The sequence below is a fragment of the Equus caballus genome, chromosome 12 (genome assembly GCF_041296265.1).
Source record: "Equus caballus isolate H_3958 breed thoroughbred chromosome 12, TB-T2T, whole genome shotgun sequence".
NCBI classification, from domain to species: Eukaryota; Metazoa; Chordata; class Mammalia; order Perissodactyla; family Equidae; genus Equus; species Equus caballus.
In genome coordinates this window covers 42,846,739-42,861,185 of record NC_091695.1, presented here as the reverse complement: position 1 = coordinate 42,861,185, position 14,447 = coordinate 42,846,739, and the positions used below count along the sequence as shown (strand labels likewise).

The 14,447-nt window shown below is 63.9% G+C and overlaps 1 protein-coding gene across 2 annotated transcripts; it reads right to left on the bottom strand.

Annotated features, from left to right (window-relative positions):
- Positions 1-2,839: 2,839 nt before the first annotated feature.
- On the bottom strand, positions 2,840-13,982 carry SIPA1 (signal-induced proliferation-associated 1). Of its 2 annotated transcripts, none has more exons than XM_070230195.1 (16): positions 13,877-13,982; positions 10,763-11,511; positions 10,010-10,137; positions 9,745-9,921; positions 7,754-7,928; positions 6,965-7,068; positions 6,545-6,702; positions 5,846-6,455; positions 5,297-5,571; positions 4,380-4,598; positions 4,152-4,263; positions 3,949-4,057; positions 3,761-3,862; positions 3,615-3,669; positions 3,317-3,395; positions 2,840-3,226 (listed from the first exon to the last, which is right to left on the bottom strand). In XM_070230195.1, the coding sequence occupies exons 2-16, from the start codon at positions 11,430-11,432 to the stop codon at positions 3,080-3,082; spliced, it is 3,120 nt and encodes a 1,039-aa protein (XP_070086296.1). In that variant the 5' UTR covers positions 11,433-11,511; positions 13,877-13,982; the 3' UTR covers positions 2,840-3,079. The 2 variants fall into 2 exon arrangements, with proteins under 2 accessions (XP_070086296.1, XP_023510229.1); XM_023654461.2 differs by having other exon boundaries at positions 10,763-11,516; positions 13,877-13,974.
- Between the last annotated feature and the right edge of the window lie 465 nt (positions 13,983-14,447).

Genomic DNA, 14,447 nt, shown 5'->3' with positions numbered 1-14,447 from the left:
GCTAGTCATGTCAGGCTGGACATTGTTGATACAGAGTTGGATGAATATTTATACTGTCATCTGGGAGTTTGCAGTCGAGAATGCCCTTGGAAGCCCCTGGTTACGATCCCATGGATGAAAGCAGGCTGGTATGGTGGGTGGGGACCTGCGGAGTGAGAGGGCCCAGGGCTGTGGGGATGGAGCATTTTCCGGAAGGGCTTCACGGAGGCTACGTTCGCCTCGGGTCTTAGGTTAACAGAGGAGGGTGGGTCTCGCAGAGGGGCTGGCCAGCGTTTGGAAGTGAGCGGGCTCAGAGACACGATGTTGGGAAAGTTCCATGGGGCCAGGCTGTAAAAGATCAAGAACGCTGGGCCACGCGTGCATCTCTTGGTGGTCAAGGGAAGATTTGCATCTGTTAGATGCCAGGTAAAGGTCTATGGTTTGATACTCTCTTCTGCTTCTGGGAGGACCGAAGAAATCTTAAATGTGTTAGCTCCAGGAGGCCTAAACAAAAGTCACGTAACAGCAGAAGGCTCGAGCTGGAAGTACTTCCGGCTTGGCCTGACGCACGCGCAGTAAAGCAGGGTCGGCGACAGGCCGCGGCGGGCTGGGCCCAGCTTTCTCAAGTGCGCATGCGCAGATGTTATTCTGCGACGGTGAGGCCAGGTAACGCGCTGCAGAGAAAGTCGTGTGCTGAGGGCAACGGGGTCTCTGTTCCGGGCTTCGCACTGTTGCTGGAGGGTGAGGGCAGGGGCAAACGGGTTATCAGTGGGACGTGATTCGGAAGCTGCCGAGTCCCCTGGGAACACAGGAGGCCCTGGGTGCAGACTCGGATGGACCGTGCCTACGAGGGAAGATGCCAGCGGGCGGTGGAACGTTGGGGAACCTGAACGCGTCTAGAGTCGAGCTCGCGCTCCAGCCCCTAGGCCACGGGGCGGGGCTGAAACTGGGAGGGCCACTCAGGGACCAGGCCCAGCCGCACTTCCGCGCGAGGGGCGGCACCCGAGCGTGGTGGCCGTGTCGGGACCCGGGCGAACCTGCTGGGGAGCGCCCGCGGAGGGAGCCCGGGCGCTGGGGACGGGGTCGGGGCGAGCGCGAGGACCTGGCGGCTGCGAAGGCTCCTAGGCCCAGGAAGCGGATGGCGGAGCTGCCCGCAGTGGGGCCCACCTGAGGCCCAGAGGGGAACGAGTGAGCCCAGGTCCTCCAGCCCCGGCCGTGGCTCGCTCTTGGCTTTCTCAGTGTCCTGCGGTGCCCTCCGGTGACCCCCGGAAGCCCGCTCATGGCCCTTCCCACACTCCGTGAGTGACCTCATCGTGCTCTTGGTTCCCCCGTCCGAAATCCTTGTCTCCGGCCCAGACCTTTCTCTCCTGCGCGCCAGCTTAATGGACATCTCACACTGACATCCTTCAAGCTTCAAACGCACCGTGTTTCAAAAGATCGGGGCCATACCCAGTCTGCCCCAGCCCTCCCTGTCTCGGCCTGGGCCCTGGCATCCTCCAGGGACTCCAACCAGAAACCTGGCCACGGCAGTAGATGCCGCATCTTCTCCCCTAGTGACCCCAGTCCACTCCCTTGCCAGGTCCTGGTAAGTCTGCCCACTTCTCCCGATCTTCACCACTATCACCTCGTTTGAGACACTATGACCTCCCACTGGGGCTTCTGCTACAGCCTCCTCCTGGCCCTGCCTTCCTTGCAGCAAAGGGCCCTGACACCCAAACTTTACCTCATCACTCTCCCTCTGAATATCTATCAAGCACGGGACCCGATCCGTGTTTTCTGCAGACACACCCAGAGAGTGACCAGAGCCTTCCACACTGCCCCGTGAGGGCTCCACACTGTAGTTCACAGCAGCTAAAAGCTGGGACACAGTGTTGGGAACTGCTAGTCCAGGATCCCCAGTGCACCTTTCACAGCCCTTTGACTGAGCTCCAGCTCCTTTGCCCTTGGATCCCTGTCCTATAGGCCCCAAACTGGTCCTACCCAGGATGGCTTTGACTTCTCTGCCTGGTCAACTCCTATACAACCTTCAAAACCCAGCCCTCACATTACCTCCTTCGTGAAGGCAGATTCCCCCAAAACTTGCTCAGAACCTAGCTCATCCTACCAAAGCCTAGTGGGCCCAGGGCCTGCGTCTCAGCCAGCCTGGGAAAGGGGCTGGACTAGACATGGGATGCTGGGCAAGTCAGTACCCTGTCTGGCCTCAGATCCAGAAAGCAAAGGGTTTAGACAAAATCCACGTTTGGACCTGCTGATGCCACTCACGGGAAAGGGCCTGGCCTGATGAGAAGAGAAGTGGGTCAAGGACTGAGTTTCCCCGGGACATGAAAACGTCTCCCAAGCAACTAAGGCAGAGAAGCTAGCCCCGCTGGAACTGGGCCCTGCAAGGTCTGGCCAAGTGGTCAAGGGCGTGCCAGGCTTGGGGGCTCAGTGATTACAGAGAGAGGTGGGGCCTGCACTGGGGCCAGGGCCTTGCAGGGTGAGAGGGCCTTTATAAGGGGGCATGGTCAGGCTGTCACTGACCCCTGAGCTCTGTCTCTCCCTGTCCTGCAGGTCCACCTTCTGCCCCTGATCTCAGCCCCTCAGTTTGGGTTCCATGGCAGGGGCCTGCCTGGGCCTGGCTCAGACGATAAAGCGGAATAGGTGTGGGGTGCGGCCACCTGCTTCCCAACAGACCAAATCAGTGTTTGCGAGAGAAGCGAAGGGGTGGCTTAGCCTCAGAGAACCCCTCTGTGAGTGCCATCCCAACCCTGAGCCAGTGTCACCAGGGCCTGCTCATCTAACTGGTCCCAGGAACTTGGCTGGAGCCGCTGGGGCAAAAGCCCTTCCCCTGTCATGTCATGAAGGCCCAACCAGACACAAATAGCAGTGGCTTCTTTACTCCCTGAAGTCCTGGTTTCTGCACAGAATATTTACAGATGGGATGTGGCAAGGGCAACTTCGCCACCACATAATGGGCCGGGCAGTGGGGGCAGTGCTAAGATGCGCTTAAGCGCAGGGACAGTTCCTGAGGAAGGCCCAGGGCCCCGTGGGAGCCGGTGCCCTGAAGGTCCTGGGCGGTTCTGAGCAGGCCCGCGGGCAGGCCAAGGCTGGACGAGATGGCTCAGGCCAGGTCGGGGCTGGGAGGGCCCAGCTGCTTGGAGGCCAGCAGCAGGCGGGTGGCCGCACTCTCGGATTCGGCCTGCAGCCGCCGGTTGTTGTGCCGCAGACTCCGCACCTCCTCCTCCAGGGCTGCCTTGTCCGCCTTCTCCTAGGGGGTCGGGGGAGCGGGAGTCAGAGGGGCCCGCCCCTGTCCTGGGGTAGCCCTGTAGTCCCTGCCGACCCCAGCCCACGCCGTCACCTTCTGCAGGTCGTCCTGCAGCTTCCTGAGCATGGACTCCAGGTGAGAGACCTTCTCTGACAGGCTGCCGGGTTCTGGCCTGAGGACATGAGGTCAGGACTCAGTGGGACCAGGGCAGGGGGCAGCACCGTGGGCTGGCTCCCAGACCCACCTGAATGAGAGGGGCCCAACCCCAGTCTTCTCAAACTTAGGGGTCCGTGAAGGCAGAGCCCTGGGACAATGCTTGACTCCAATGGGTGGGCACAGACAGTGGGCACCTAGGTACAGTGAGGGGGCTAGATGGGGCGTGGAGCCTTACTCAGCATCAGACTTTGGCGTTCCCTTGGCATCTCCACTCTCTGGGATGGGCTGTCCTGTGGGGACAGAGGGACCGTTTGGACAGGCAGGTAAAGGGAATTAAGAGCCCCATTCTGGCTCCTACCCCCAGCGCCCTGGTAGCCTCACCCTCCCGGGACAGCGACTCCAGGATGGTGTTACAAGTGGAGGCGATCTCTGAGATGGACTGCCACTCGTCTTCCAGGGTCTCACTGCCTGCCTCTGACATGACTGTGGGCATGAGGTGGCTCAGCCGGGGAAACCCAGGCCAGCCTCCCCCCGCCTGCCTCCTATCCCTCACCTTGCTCCAGACTCACTTTTGCTGATGGAGTTGCGCAGAGACAAGGTGCGTGGCAGGAAGGAGGCCCTCAGCTCCGGGGCCGGGTTGCCCCTGTCCTCATCACCAGTGGGGCTGCCTGGCCCATCCTGGGGGGCAGAAGTGGGTATGAATGCAGTGATGCCCACCATCACCACTGTGCTCTCACCCCTTGTTGGGCTCCGGAGCGTCGCTTGTGCTCACCTGGGTGGGGGGAGTCTCCCTGCCAGTGCTAGGTGTGGCTGGCTTGGCGGTGGTGGCCAGGAGGAGGTCTGGGGTGGTGTTGGGCAGGACTGGGACCTCGTCCGACAGGGAGCTGGAGAGAGCAGGGACAGCTCAGCACTAGACGCTGCGGCCCGTGGCGCCTGCTTTCAGAGGCCTGCCTGTCCAGCCTCACCGGGCTGGAAGAGAGGGAAGGCCAAGAAGGCGGACCTGCGGGGTGATGGTGAGTTCTGGCTGTGCAGGAACTCAGTCCTCTCCTCGGCCAGGTCCCCAGGCCCTGGAGGACCGCTGCCATTATTCAGGCAGAAATGTAGCAGCTGCTTCGTGGCGGGCAGCAGGACCAACCCCGGGGCCTCATCCTGCACAGGCTCTGGGGCCCCCCGTCGGCTGGGCTCCTGCAGAGACAGTGTGTACAGCTCCGAAAAGCTCCTGGGGGGAGGAAGGGGCAGCGTCAGGCAGGAACACCCCGCCCCCAGCAGCCCACATGGCCAGCCCCTCTCCCAGCTGCGCCTGAGGCTCACTTCCAGGAGGAGGAGAGCTCTCCAAACTCCCTGACAACAAGGAAAAATGTTTGCTTGGCTACTGGCCATTTTTCCAGACGTAGGTTCAAATCACAGTGCTGTCCCTGTGTATCCTGGGCAAAGCGCTCTGAACATCAGTTTCGCCATCTGTGAGATGGGGATGATGGTGCCGGCCTCACAGCTTGCCGTAAGCATTTAAATAATAACCCAGGCGGGTCTCTTAGCATAGAGACCCAAAAACTACTGCCTGGGGACCAAATCGAGCCCGCCAGGCCTTTTTCTTTTCTGTTTTAGATGTGCCTGTTTTTGTACTCCTGCAAGCTAAGCATCGTCTTTACATTTTAAAATAGTTGAAAGAAACCAAAAGAATATTTCACGACACGTGAAAATCATATAAAACTCAAATGTCCGTGTCCATAAATAAAGTTTGAGTGGAACACGGCCACACTCGCTCATTTACATTGTCTCTGGATGCTTTCGTGCAACAAGTCGGGTTGCTGCAGCAGAGACCAGATGGACTCTAGAGCGCACGCTAATGCCAGCACCGAGCCCCGCGCGGTGGCCGGCCGCCCGCTCCTCCCACCTCCCCGCGCCCGGCGCCCTGACCTGCGCGGCCGGCCGCTCTCGTCGGGGGGCAGCACGGTGACGCAGACCTTGGGCGCCGAGCGCAGCAGCTGGCCGGCGGCCTCGGGGCCGAGGCTGGGCAGCGTCTGGCCGCACACGCGCAGCAGGCGCGCCCCGGGCCGCAGTCCCGCCGTCTCGGCGAACGTGAAGCGCTCCACTTGCGTGACGAAGCCCTCGGCGTCCGCCTCGAAGCCCAGGCGGCCTTGGCCGTCGCGGGGCAGCGCCAGCTCGCGGGTCTCGCAGCCGCGGCTCACCAGCTGGGGCGGGGCAGGGCGTGAGAGGACTGCGCGAGGAGAAGCCGCCCCCGCGCCAGCCCCGGAGACCCCGTCCCAGGCCGCCCAGCCCTTTGCACACCCCGGAGAGCATCAGCAACCAGCCGGCCGATGAGGGCCTGAGGCTCAGAGACCAGGGGCTCCAGTTCCAGCCCTGCCAAGCTCCCGGGCTGGGGCCACACCCTTGACTTTCCCCTAGGCAGGAGGCAGCGGGAACGAGCGGTTCCAAAGCCGGCCCCGTCCCTACTCCGGGCCTCACCTGCAGCCGCGCCACGACCTCGCCCACGGCTTGGCCGGGGGGCCCGTCGAGCCGCAGCGTGATCGCCTCCCCGCGGCCGTGGTACAGGTCGAGCTGCTGCTCGGAGAAGGTCCAGGCCAGCACGTCGCGACAGGCGCAATTGAAGACTACGCGGCCGTCACGCGGCGCCACCAGCACCAGCGCTTCCGCCGAGATGCCCAGCAGGCAGGGTACCTCGGCGCCGTCGGGGCTGCCCGTCTGGGCCCCGGCCGCGCCCCGCGCCCCGGGCGCCGCGCGCACACCCCACACCAGCGCGCCCGCCGCCTGCAGCTCGGCGCCGGGGCCCCGAGGGGGCGCCCGCCGCCTCCCACCCAGGGAGGGCAGGCCGAAGCGCGAAGCCGAGTCCAGCGACGTAGTGGTCACCTCGTTGGTGGCCAGGTCCTGCAGGTACTGCTGGCGCGTGCGCGTGGCCATGGCGTGGAACTGGCCCGCTTGGCTCGCCGCCTGCTCGCCATTGAGCGCCTTGGCCAGCAGCAAGGCCCTGAAGTCGGCGTTGGCCTGGAAGGGGCCTCCGCCAGGGGGCAGAGCTGGCCCAAAGGCCGGGGTGTCCTGGGTGCGGCTCACGGCCACCCTGCGGGGAGGGAGGCGGTAGTCAGGGGCAACAGGGAGGGTCCAGGAAGCCAGACCCCGTGGCAGAGCGGGCAGCACGCAGGCGCCCACCTGTAGGAGGTGTGCGGAGTGCAGGGTGCGTGTGCCCGCACCACTAGGAACACGTGCTGGAAGTGTGAGCGGATGGTGGTGGGGCAGAAGGGCTTGCTGCCAGGTTCCTGGAACACGATGGTCACAATGTCGTTGCCGATGTGGCGCTTCCGCAGGAGCTGGGGGTTAGATGGTAAGGGATGTGAGCGGGCCCCCCAAGTCCCTCCTCATTCAGGCAGGGCAGAGCCTGGGCACCAGTGGCTCCCCCACCCGCCCCTGGACAAGGCCTGGGGTGCTAAGTCTTGGGAGAGACACCAGCAGGGAGAGTTGTTGGGGGTCAACAGACCTGAGGGGAAGGCTCAAATACTGCCACCCACACAGCAACCCTCCCTGCTTCCCCAGAAAGCCCTGGCCACCCCCCGACCCCCAGCCCCCTCACACCTGCTGCTGGTTATTGGGGGTGTAAGGCAGCATCGTGGACACGTGGAACATGATCTCGTGGTCCTGGTATGTGGTGTAGAGGGAGTGCGTGCCCGTGGAATCCGCTGTGGCCAGGGAGTTGGGGACACAGAGGGAGACCAAGGGGAATCAGGGTGGCTTGAACTTGCCATCCTTGCCGGCAGTCTGGAGCCTCTGTGTCCCCAACCAGCAAGTGGACAACCCCTTCCTGCCAGGAGGTCCAAGGGCTTCAGCCTCGCGGTTCCCCTCCCCCTCCCCCCACAGGCTCCAGCCTCCAGCCTTGGGGTTGGGGGGCATTGAGACAGAATGACGACAGAAATGAGAAATGGCCTAAGAGGGAGGCGGGGGCAGTGTCCTAGGAGAGGACAGATATTGGCCCCGGCACCAGCATGTGTGGAGCAGCTGAAGGAGTGGAAGGCAGGCAGGTGCTCCATGAAACACCTCCCAGGGGCCCTTCCACCCAGGGAGGCAGGGGCGCTCCCCAGGAGGCCGGGCTGGTGGAATATGCGTGTTTTAAGGAGGGGGTGGCGTCCCCAAACCCTCCTGGCCCCAGCTCAGCCAGTAGGGGACCGGGCCCTTGGGGGACAGTCCCAGCCCCTCTCCCCAGCCCACGGCTTGGCCTTTCCTCCCCTGACCCACATCCTCAGCCTCCCCAAAGAACTCTCTACCCTTTCCACCCCCAGCCCCAGGACAACACGGGACAGAGAAGTGACAAGGCAGTTGGTTCTCATCAAGGCAGCCTGCCCCCGCGCCCAGCCCCCTGGGCCTCACTTTTGGTGTCCAGCTGCGCCCGGTAGCTGTCGAAGCCTTTGAGCCGCACCACGTCGCCCAGCAGGGTGAGGAACTGCGTGAAGGCCGGCCCTGCCTCCTGGTTGTTGTACATCTCCTCCTCCGAGCCCTGGCCCTCCCGGCAGTACAGGATGCCCACCTTGCGCTGGAAGCTCAGCTGAGGGGCAGGGTACAGGCAGAAGGCACAGGCCTCAGTCCCCCAGCCCCACCCCCACTGGGCCTTCTGGGATGGATGGGACACTGGCCTCGGGGCCGGACTGCCTTGATGTGTAGCTCTGAGCACCGCCCTTTCCAAGCCGCCTCTGTCCTCACCTATCGGGTAGGTTCAGTCTGTCCTGCTCCCAGGGCCCAGGAGGGAAGAGGGGGTCACAGGTGGGACGGGACCAAGAGGGGGGTGGTTCTCATGTGACCACAGAGGAGCGGATTCACAGAGAGGACCCTACACATGGTGTGCTCAATCCCAATCAATGTTCCCATTGTCATCTTCTTTATCTCAAGGTTAGCCTGTCCTCCCCTCCCTCGGATCCCGGGCGCCCCGCCCCAGCCGGCTCCCACTCTGCTCCTGTCCCCTTTGGCTCATTCCCATCGAGGTTAACCGTGCACAGCTCCGGGTGCTCTAAGCCGGTGCACACGAGCCCAGCGCCCCTGCAGCTCTGGCCTCCCTTCTTCCTTCCAAGCTCGTCTCCAGCCTCAGTCCCCACCTTCCTCCCCGCTTCCAGCCCAGCCCTGAAGCCCTGGCTCCCTCTTGAGGAGCGCATGGCCTCGTACTTGCACCCTCTCACCATAGTTGGCTCTTGGGACCACGGGAACCTCACTCTGCCTGAAAGCCAGGGACCCCACCATCTCGTGCCTGGGCCTCTTCTCCACCCGTGCTGTTTGTCTTTAGTGGCTGCAGTAGCCGTCTCCACGGGATGACACTCTGGTCTCTGCCTGCAGCCCAGGCCCTTCTCCAGAGCTGCAGACCCAGCTGCTCCAATGTCCTTCCAGCACTTCAGCACCCTCACTTCCTGTGACTCTCCCATCCCGCCCATCCTCCAGGGTTCCAGACTCCATAAAAATACCACTCCCAGGGGCCAAGAAGCTGGGGAATCTCACAACACCTCCACCTTTCAGTGAGTGACAAAGGCTACCCACTACCCCAGGACTGCCACCTCCTCTTCACCTCTGCCATCATTGCCACCAGGTCTGGCTTGCACAACTGCAACAGCCCTCGGGCCTGGCCTCCCTGCCCCTTCCGTCTAGCGCCTACTCTCAGATCTTCCATGGTTCCCCAGCGCCCTCAGGACTGAATGCAAGCCTTTCCCACCCCTTCCCCCAAGCTCCGCTCCAGCCACACTGAACTGCCTGCAGGACCCCAGTGTGACCTGCTTTCAGTCTCTAGACCTTTGCACAAGTCGTTCCTTCTACCCAGAATACACCTGCTCTTCCTGGCTCAAGCTCTTGCCTTTCCTCCATGATGCTAACCCCTTCACCAAAGAAGGGCTGTCAGCACTCCCTTGGTGCCCCACAGAGCCCTCAGCATTCCCCTTTCACTGTTATCCTGCTCCACGATTCTCTGTGGGTCTCTCTCCCCGACCTGGCTGTGAGCTACTCAAGGACAGCACCTGGTCTGGACATGTCCCCAGCAGCCAGTCTGGGGCCTGGCACCAAGACAGTGTGAGGAATGTTTGTCGAATGACTGATGTTGAATGACACAGGAAGAGAATCAGGGCCAGTGGGCAGCTTTCCGCACAGGGGAGGGAAGGACTTGCATTTCTAACAAGCTCCCAGAAGATGTGGATGCTGCTGGCCTACAGACCTTCCTTTGAGAGGCAAGGCTCCAGATGACCTCTGATGCCCTCTCTCTGAAAAACATGCGCTCCTGGGGTCATCGTCCAGCCCAGGATCAGGGTCAGGGCTGGGCAGCTGGGAGCTGGGCAGGCTGGGTTCACGCCAGGTCTAACTGTAGGGCTGGGGACGCCCCGGCCACTCACCACTTGCTCGTCCAGCGTGAGCAGCGTGCGTGGCACCTTCGGTGAAGCTGAGCCCAGGCGCAGGCAGGTCGGGCTCAGCCGCGGCGCCACGTGCTCCAGAAGCTTCCTTGGGGACAGGCCCCGCGGGGGCCCCGGCGGCAGCGCGTCCTCTGAGATGGTGCCGCGGAGGGTCCGGAGCTGAGGAGGGATGTAAGAGCTCTCGGGATCCGTACAGGTTGGCTGCCGAGGAGGCAATCCGCGTTCTGACCCCACGATCTCGGCTCACCTGCGTGGTCCGCACGATGATGCGGTAGCTGTGCAGAGTGCCCCCTCCGCTGCTCTCCTTCTCCTCCCGCCGCAGGCTCACTGCCACCGGGCCCAGCGCCTCGTCCAGTCCGAAGAAGTTCTGGTGTTCTGGGGGGCCGGGTCGTCGATGACCGGTCCTGTCCCCACAGGCAGTCCCACCCTTGCTCGACCACGTCCATCACTAAGTCCCGCCCCGGGTCGCATCTCCTCACCTTGCGCAGATCCTAGACTAAGTACCGCCCCCTCCGCAGCCCCGCCCACATCCCACCAAGGCGAATCCTGACTGGTGCCTGCTCCCATACACTCGGCCCTATGCCCCGCCCCCCTGCGGCCCCGCCCCTATCACACCTGGCCCTGGCCCCAGATGGCGTCATGCCCGCCCCCCATGCCCTCGTTCTTCTCCAGGATGTCTGCCCCCTCCATCTGGGCACTGATGAGAGCAAGGTTCCCGGAGGCAGGGGTTTTCAGGCCTCAGTTTTCACCTCACGGAAATGTAGATGGGAAATCTCTCCCTAGCCCAGAGCAGGAGGAGGATGAACCAGAGGAGGCAGAGGGTGTGCCTGGCTGTGGATGGAGGCTGGGGCTGGCCTCCAGGAGGTGGTGAAAGCTGGGCCCAGCGAGGCAGCTGTGGCCTGGAGGCAGAGCCTGACTCTTCATACGGCCCGGGACTTGATGGGGACAGTAGCCATGAGCCCTCCTGTGAGCACTGAGGGTGACAGAGCCCTCCCCTCACCTTTGCCGTAGAAGTACTTGCGGTAGTAGCCAGCGCCCAGGTCTGCGTGCTCCAGGCTGTAGGCCAAGCTTCGGTTCTGTGGTTCCTCCAGGACGGACACAGCCGCGTTGGGCAGCGCAGGGGGCACAGGTGGGGACACTGGTCCGCCCAGGCCCAGCTCGCCCTCGCCGCCGAGCTCACTCACGAAGCCAGGCGCCTCGAGCAGCAGGTCCGAGCTGCCCGTCTGGTCCTCAGCCGGGGCGGGGGTTCCAGAACGGGCGTCTGCGCGGCCCCCCGGCCCCCGCGGCCTCGGAGCCCAGTCGAAGAGCAAGCTCTGCACGTCGTAGTGGGCGAACCAGCGGGGCTCGGGCACCGGCGGGAAGGCGGGCTCGGGCTCCTCGGCCGGCAGCCCGAGCAGGGCCAACGGGTCGGTGAAGAGCCGGGTGGCGGCGGCGGGCCGGCTGGCGTCCTCGTGGCTGTGCGCCCGGGCGCGCGGGCTGGCGGGCGTGGGGGGCCGGGCCTCGCCGGCATCGCTGCCGCTGCGCAGGAGCGGGCCCCTGGACGGCCTCGGCTCGAAGGTGTGCGGCGTCAGCGGCGGCCGCGCGGGCTGGCGCAGCTTGCGGGCGAAGAGGTCATCGGTGGGCGCGGGGGCGGCGCCCCGCCGCGGGCTCCCCACGCCGCCGGCCCACATAGGCGTGCCGCGGGCCTGGCGTGGGCGCCGGGCCGCATCGGCGGGCACGGGTGCTCGGTGCCCGGCGGCAGGCCGGCTCCTGCCCTGGCGGAGGAGGGGGCTGCTCAGAGGGGCCTGAGAAAACAGGAACCCGGCCCGCGCCCCGTCCTCCACCTCGCCGGTTGGCTTCCGGCCCCCTCCGTGACCATCAAAGCCGCTTCCGCTTTCCTGGCCACTTCCTCGTCTGCCTGGGGCTGAGGTTTCCAGCCCCCTCCTCCAGCTTAGCGCTGGGCTGGGCCCGGGGCACGCTGTCGGGGCCTTGACCCTGAGGCTTGTGAGCCTGGGCAGCCTGGGGCTGACAGGGGCCTCCAGGTCTCACTCCACACCTTGGCTTTGTCCTGGACCCAGAGTGAGGGTCCCCTCCAAAGCCTGGCCCAACCGGACAGATGATTTGTCTCATCTGGGAGGGAAAACCCGTGGGGCCACTGGTGTCTGGGTCCTGCTCACTTGACAAAGGGAGGACGTCCTGTCCCCAGAGACCTTCCTCCCTGCCCCTCCCACTTCCTCCAGGATCCCTCAGGAGCTGAGCACCCAGAGCCTGGGTCTCAAGGCCCTGGCCCTCACAGCCTCAATACCTCAAGGACACAGGGGATCCAAGGGCCACTGGCAGGGCAGCAGGCACAGCAAGAAGCCTTCCTTCAGCACAGGAAGTGGCCCCAACTCTGGGCCCAGCCCCCTGCCCAACCCCACATCCTGAGGAAGGTGCTGGGGTCACACCAGCTCAGTAATAGGACCCATGTCACCCTGGCCTGAAGGACAGGCCTGGGCTCACCCTCTGGCAGGGTGCTGTGGCCATGCCTGGGGGCAGGGGAGAGTCATGCTGACCGGGCCCCTTTGCTGGAACTGAGACCCATGGGGACCTCTGCCTACCTGGCCTCACTGATGCTGACAAGGAGGTCTGAACCCCATGTGACAGATGGTGAAAGTGAGGTCCAGATAAGGAGATGCTTTTGCCTAAAGCAATTCTGTCACAGCAAGAATTTGAACATGGGTCTGTCGATCTCCCGGGCTTACACAGTGCTGTACCTCCCCCTCCTATGCTGTGTGTAGCTGTGGTGTGAGTTGGGGGTTGGGTTGAGGCTCAAGGTCTCACAGGATGTAAAACTGAGACACCCAAGGCCCCAGAGACCTGTGAAGTCCGGAAATGTGTCGAGGCCAGGGGCAAGTGCAAAAGGTGGTGTGAGAACCTGAGGGAAGCCACCCCCAGGTGAACCCAGGATGGAGTGGGCAGCTGCGGGAGGGATGTGGGGACCCTCCACTAGGGGTGCAGACACCTGCTGGTGGGTGTTCGTGTGTCACCCAGTGACACTGTGTGGGGCTGGGTGAGGAGGAGGTGGGGGCAGGGGCTCTGTGCACCCCTCAACTAATGCTCCAGAACGAAACAAGGATAGGCCTGCAAAGCTCAGACTGCCTTGTCCCTAAGTTTCTCCTAGGACAAGCTCTGACACTGACCCTGAGGCTAGGTTCTCTCATCTCTAAAATGAAGTTAACCATCCTTGTCCTCTCCCAAAACTGCGGGGAGATTGAAAGGTGGGGGAAGCGAGTGAAGCTGGCCATGTGTTAAGTGTGTGGTGGCAGATGCAGGCCTGGCTCCATGTGCCAAGCTCTTGGGCCGCGGCTGTGGTGTGTGTGATGGGGGTTAGAGGGGACCCGAGAGAGGAGTCTGTGCTAGCTCCTGCTCTGTGTGGGCTGAGCTCTGTGTGTGTGTGCGCGCACAGCCCACGGGCTGCCTCTTGTTCTGGCCCGGTGCCGGGCTCTGGCCCTGCCTTGAGGGGTGTTCTTGAGCTCTGCCCCCCACCCAGCAGCTTCACACAGGGTCCATTGAGGCCAGGACATTCCTCGCGGCCTGTGTCACTCGGGGGGAGGGGGCCGGCCCCGCCCCCACGGATCCGGAAGGCCTGGCTGCCCCAGGAGGAGGCGCTGGACGCTTCCCAGCACATCTGGAGGTCATGACCCCATTTCTACTGCCAGGGGGCGCGACAGATGTTTCCTCCCAAGCCAGGCCCGGGATGGGGGGCAATGTGCAAAGGCTGGGTAAGAGAGCGCCCAGGGAGAAGGGGAGCCCCAGAACGGGGGGGGGGGGGTCCCGCACACAGCTGGCAGCAGGGACGGTCGCCAGTGCCGCCGAGGGGAGCTGGGGGCCGCCGCATCCACTCTCCCGTACACCGGCCGGGCCGGGCCGTCACGCAGAGGAGAGAGTGGGGGCCGCCGATCGGAGCCAGGGGACCGGACATGCTGACTCGGGACCGGAGCTGGCGCCAGCAGGGAGGTGGGGAGGGCGTCGGCGACGGACGCGGCGAGGACCCCCCCTCCCATACACACACACCACGAGGGCCCACGCCAGGCCGCCACCTCCCCCGTCCGGCCCGACTGCGGCGCCTCCGCTTCCCCTCTCCCACCGGTACCTTTGGGGCTCCCGCCGGCGGCCGCCTCCCGCGCTGGGGTCCCGCTGCCTGTTCTCCCGCTACCGCTCCGGGCGCCGGCTCCGCCTGGGGGCGGGGCCCTGCCGGGGGCGGGGCCGCGGCGGAGGGGGCGGGGCCAGCCCGGCAGCCGGCTGCGGCGGGAAGCGCAGCGGGCGGGGACTTCGGGCCACCCCGGAGCCCAAAACGAGCCAGGCCCAGCCCAGCCCTTGGCTGGGAACCGCAAACAAGTGTGCCTGCCTTCCAGACCAACAGGAGGGCTAAAGCGGGACACCTAGTGTCCAGCTCCTGCCGGTCGCACTGCAGGTGCTAGGACCTGCGCCCGTTCATGCGCTCTTGCTAAGCACTTGGGCCCTCCTCTATACACTTTCTCATTTATTCTTAAAACACCGTAGACAGGTGTGTCTCTTTATAGAGAAACTGAGGCTCAGGGAAAGGCTTTGGCCAAGGTCAAAGCTGCTAATTGTAGGAACCAGCCATTGAAGCTGGAAGTCTTGGAATATATGGGGTGAGAAATTGAACAAAATGAACTTCAGATCAAGGCTTGAAAAGGGAT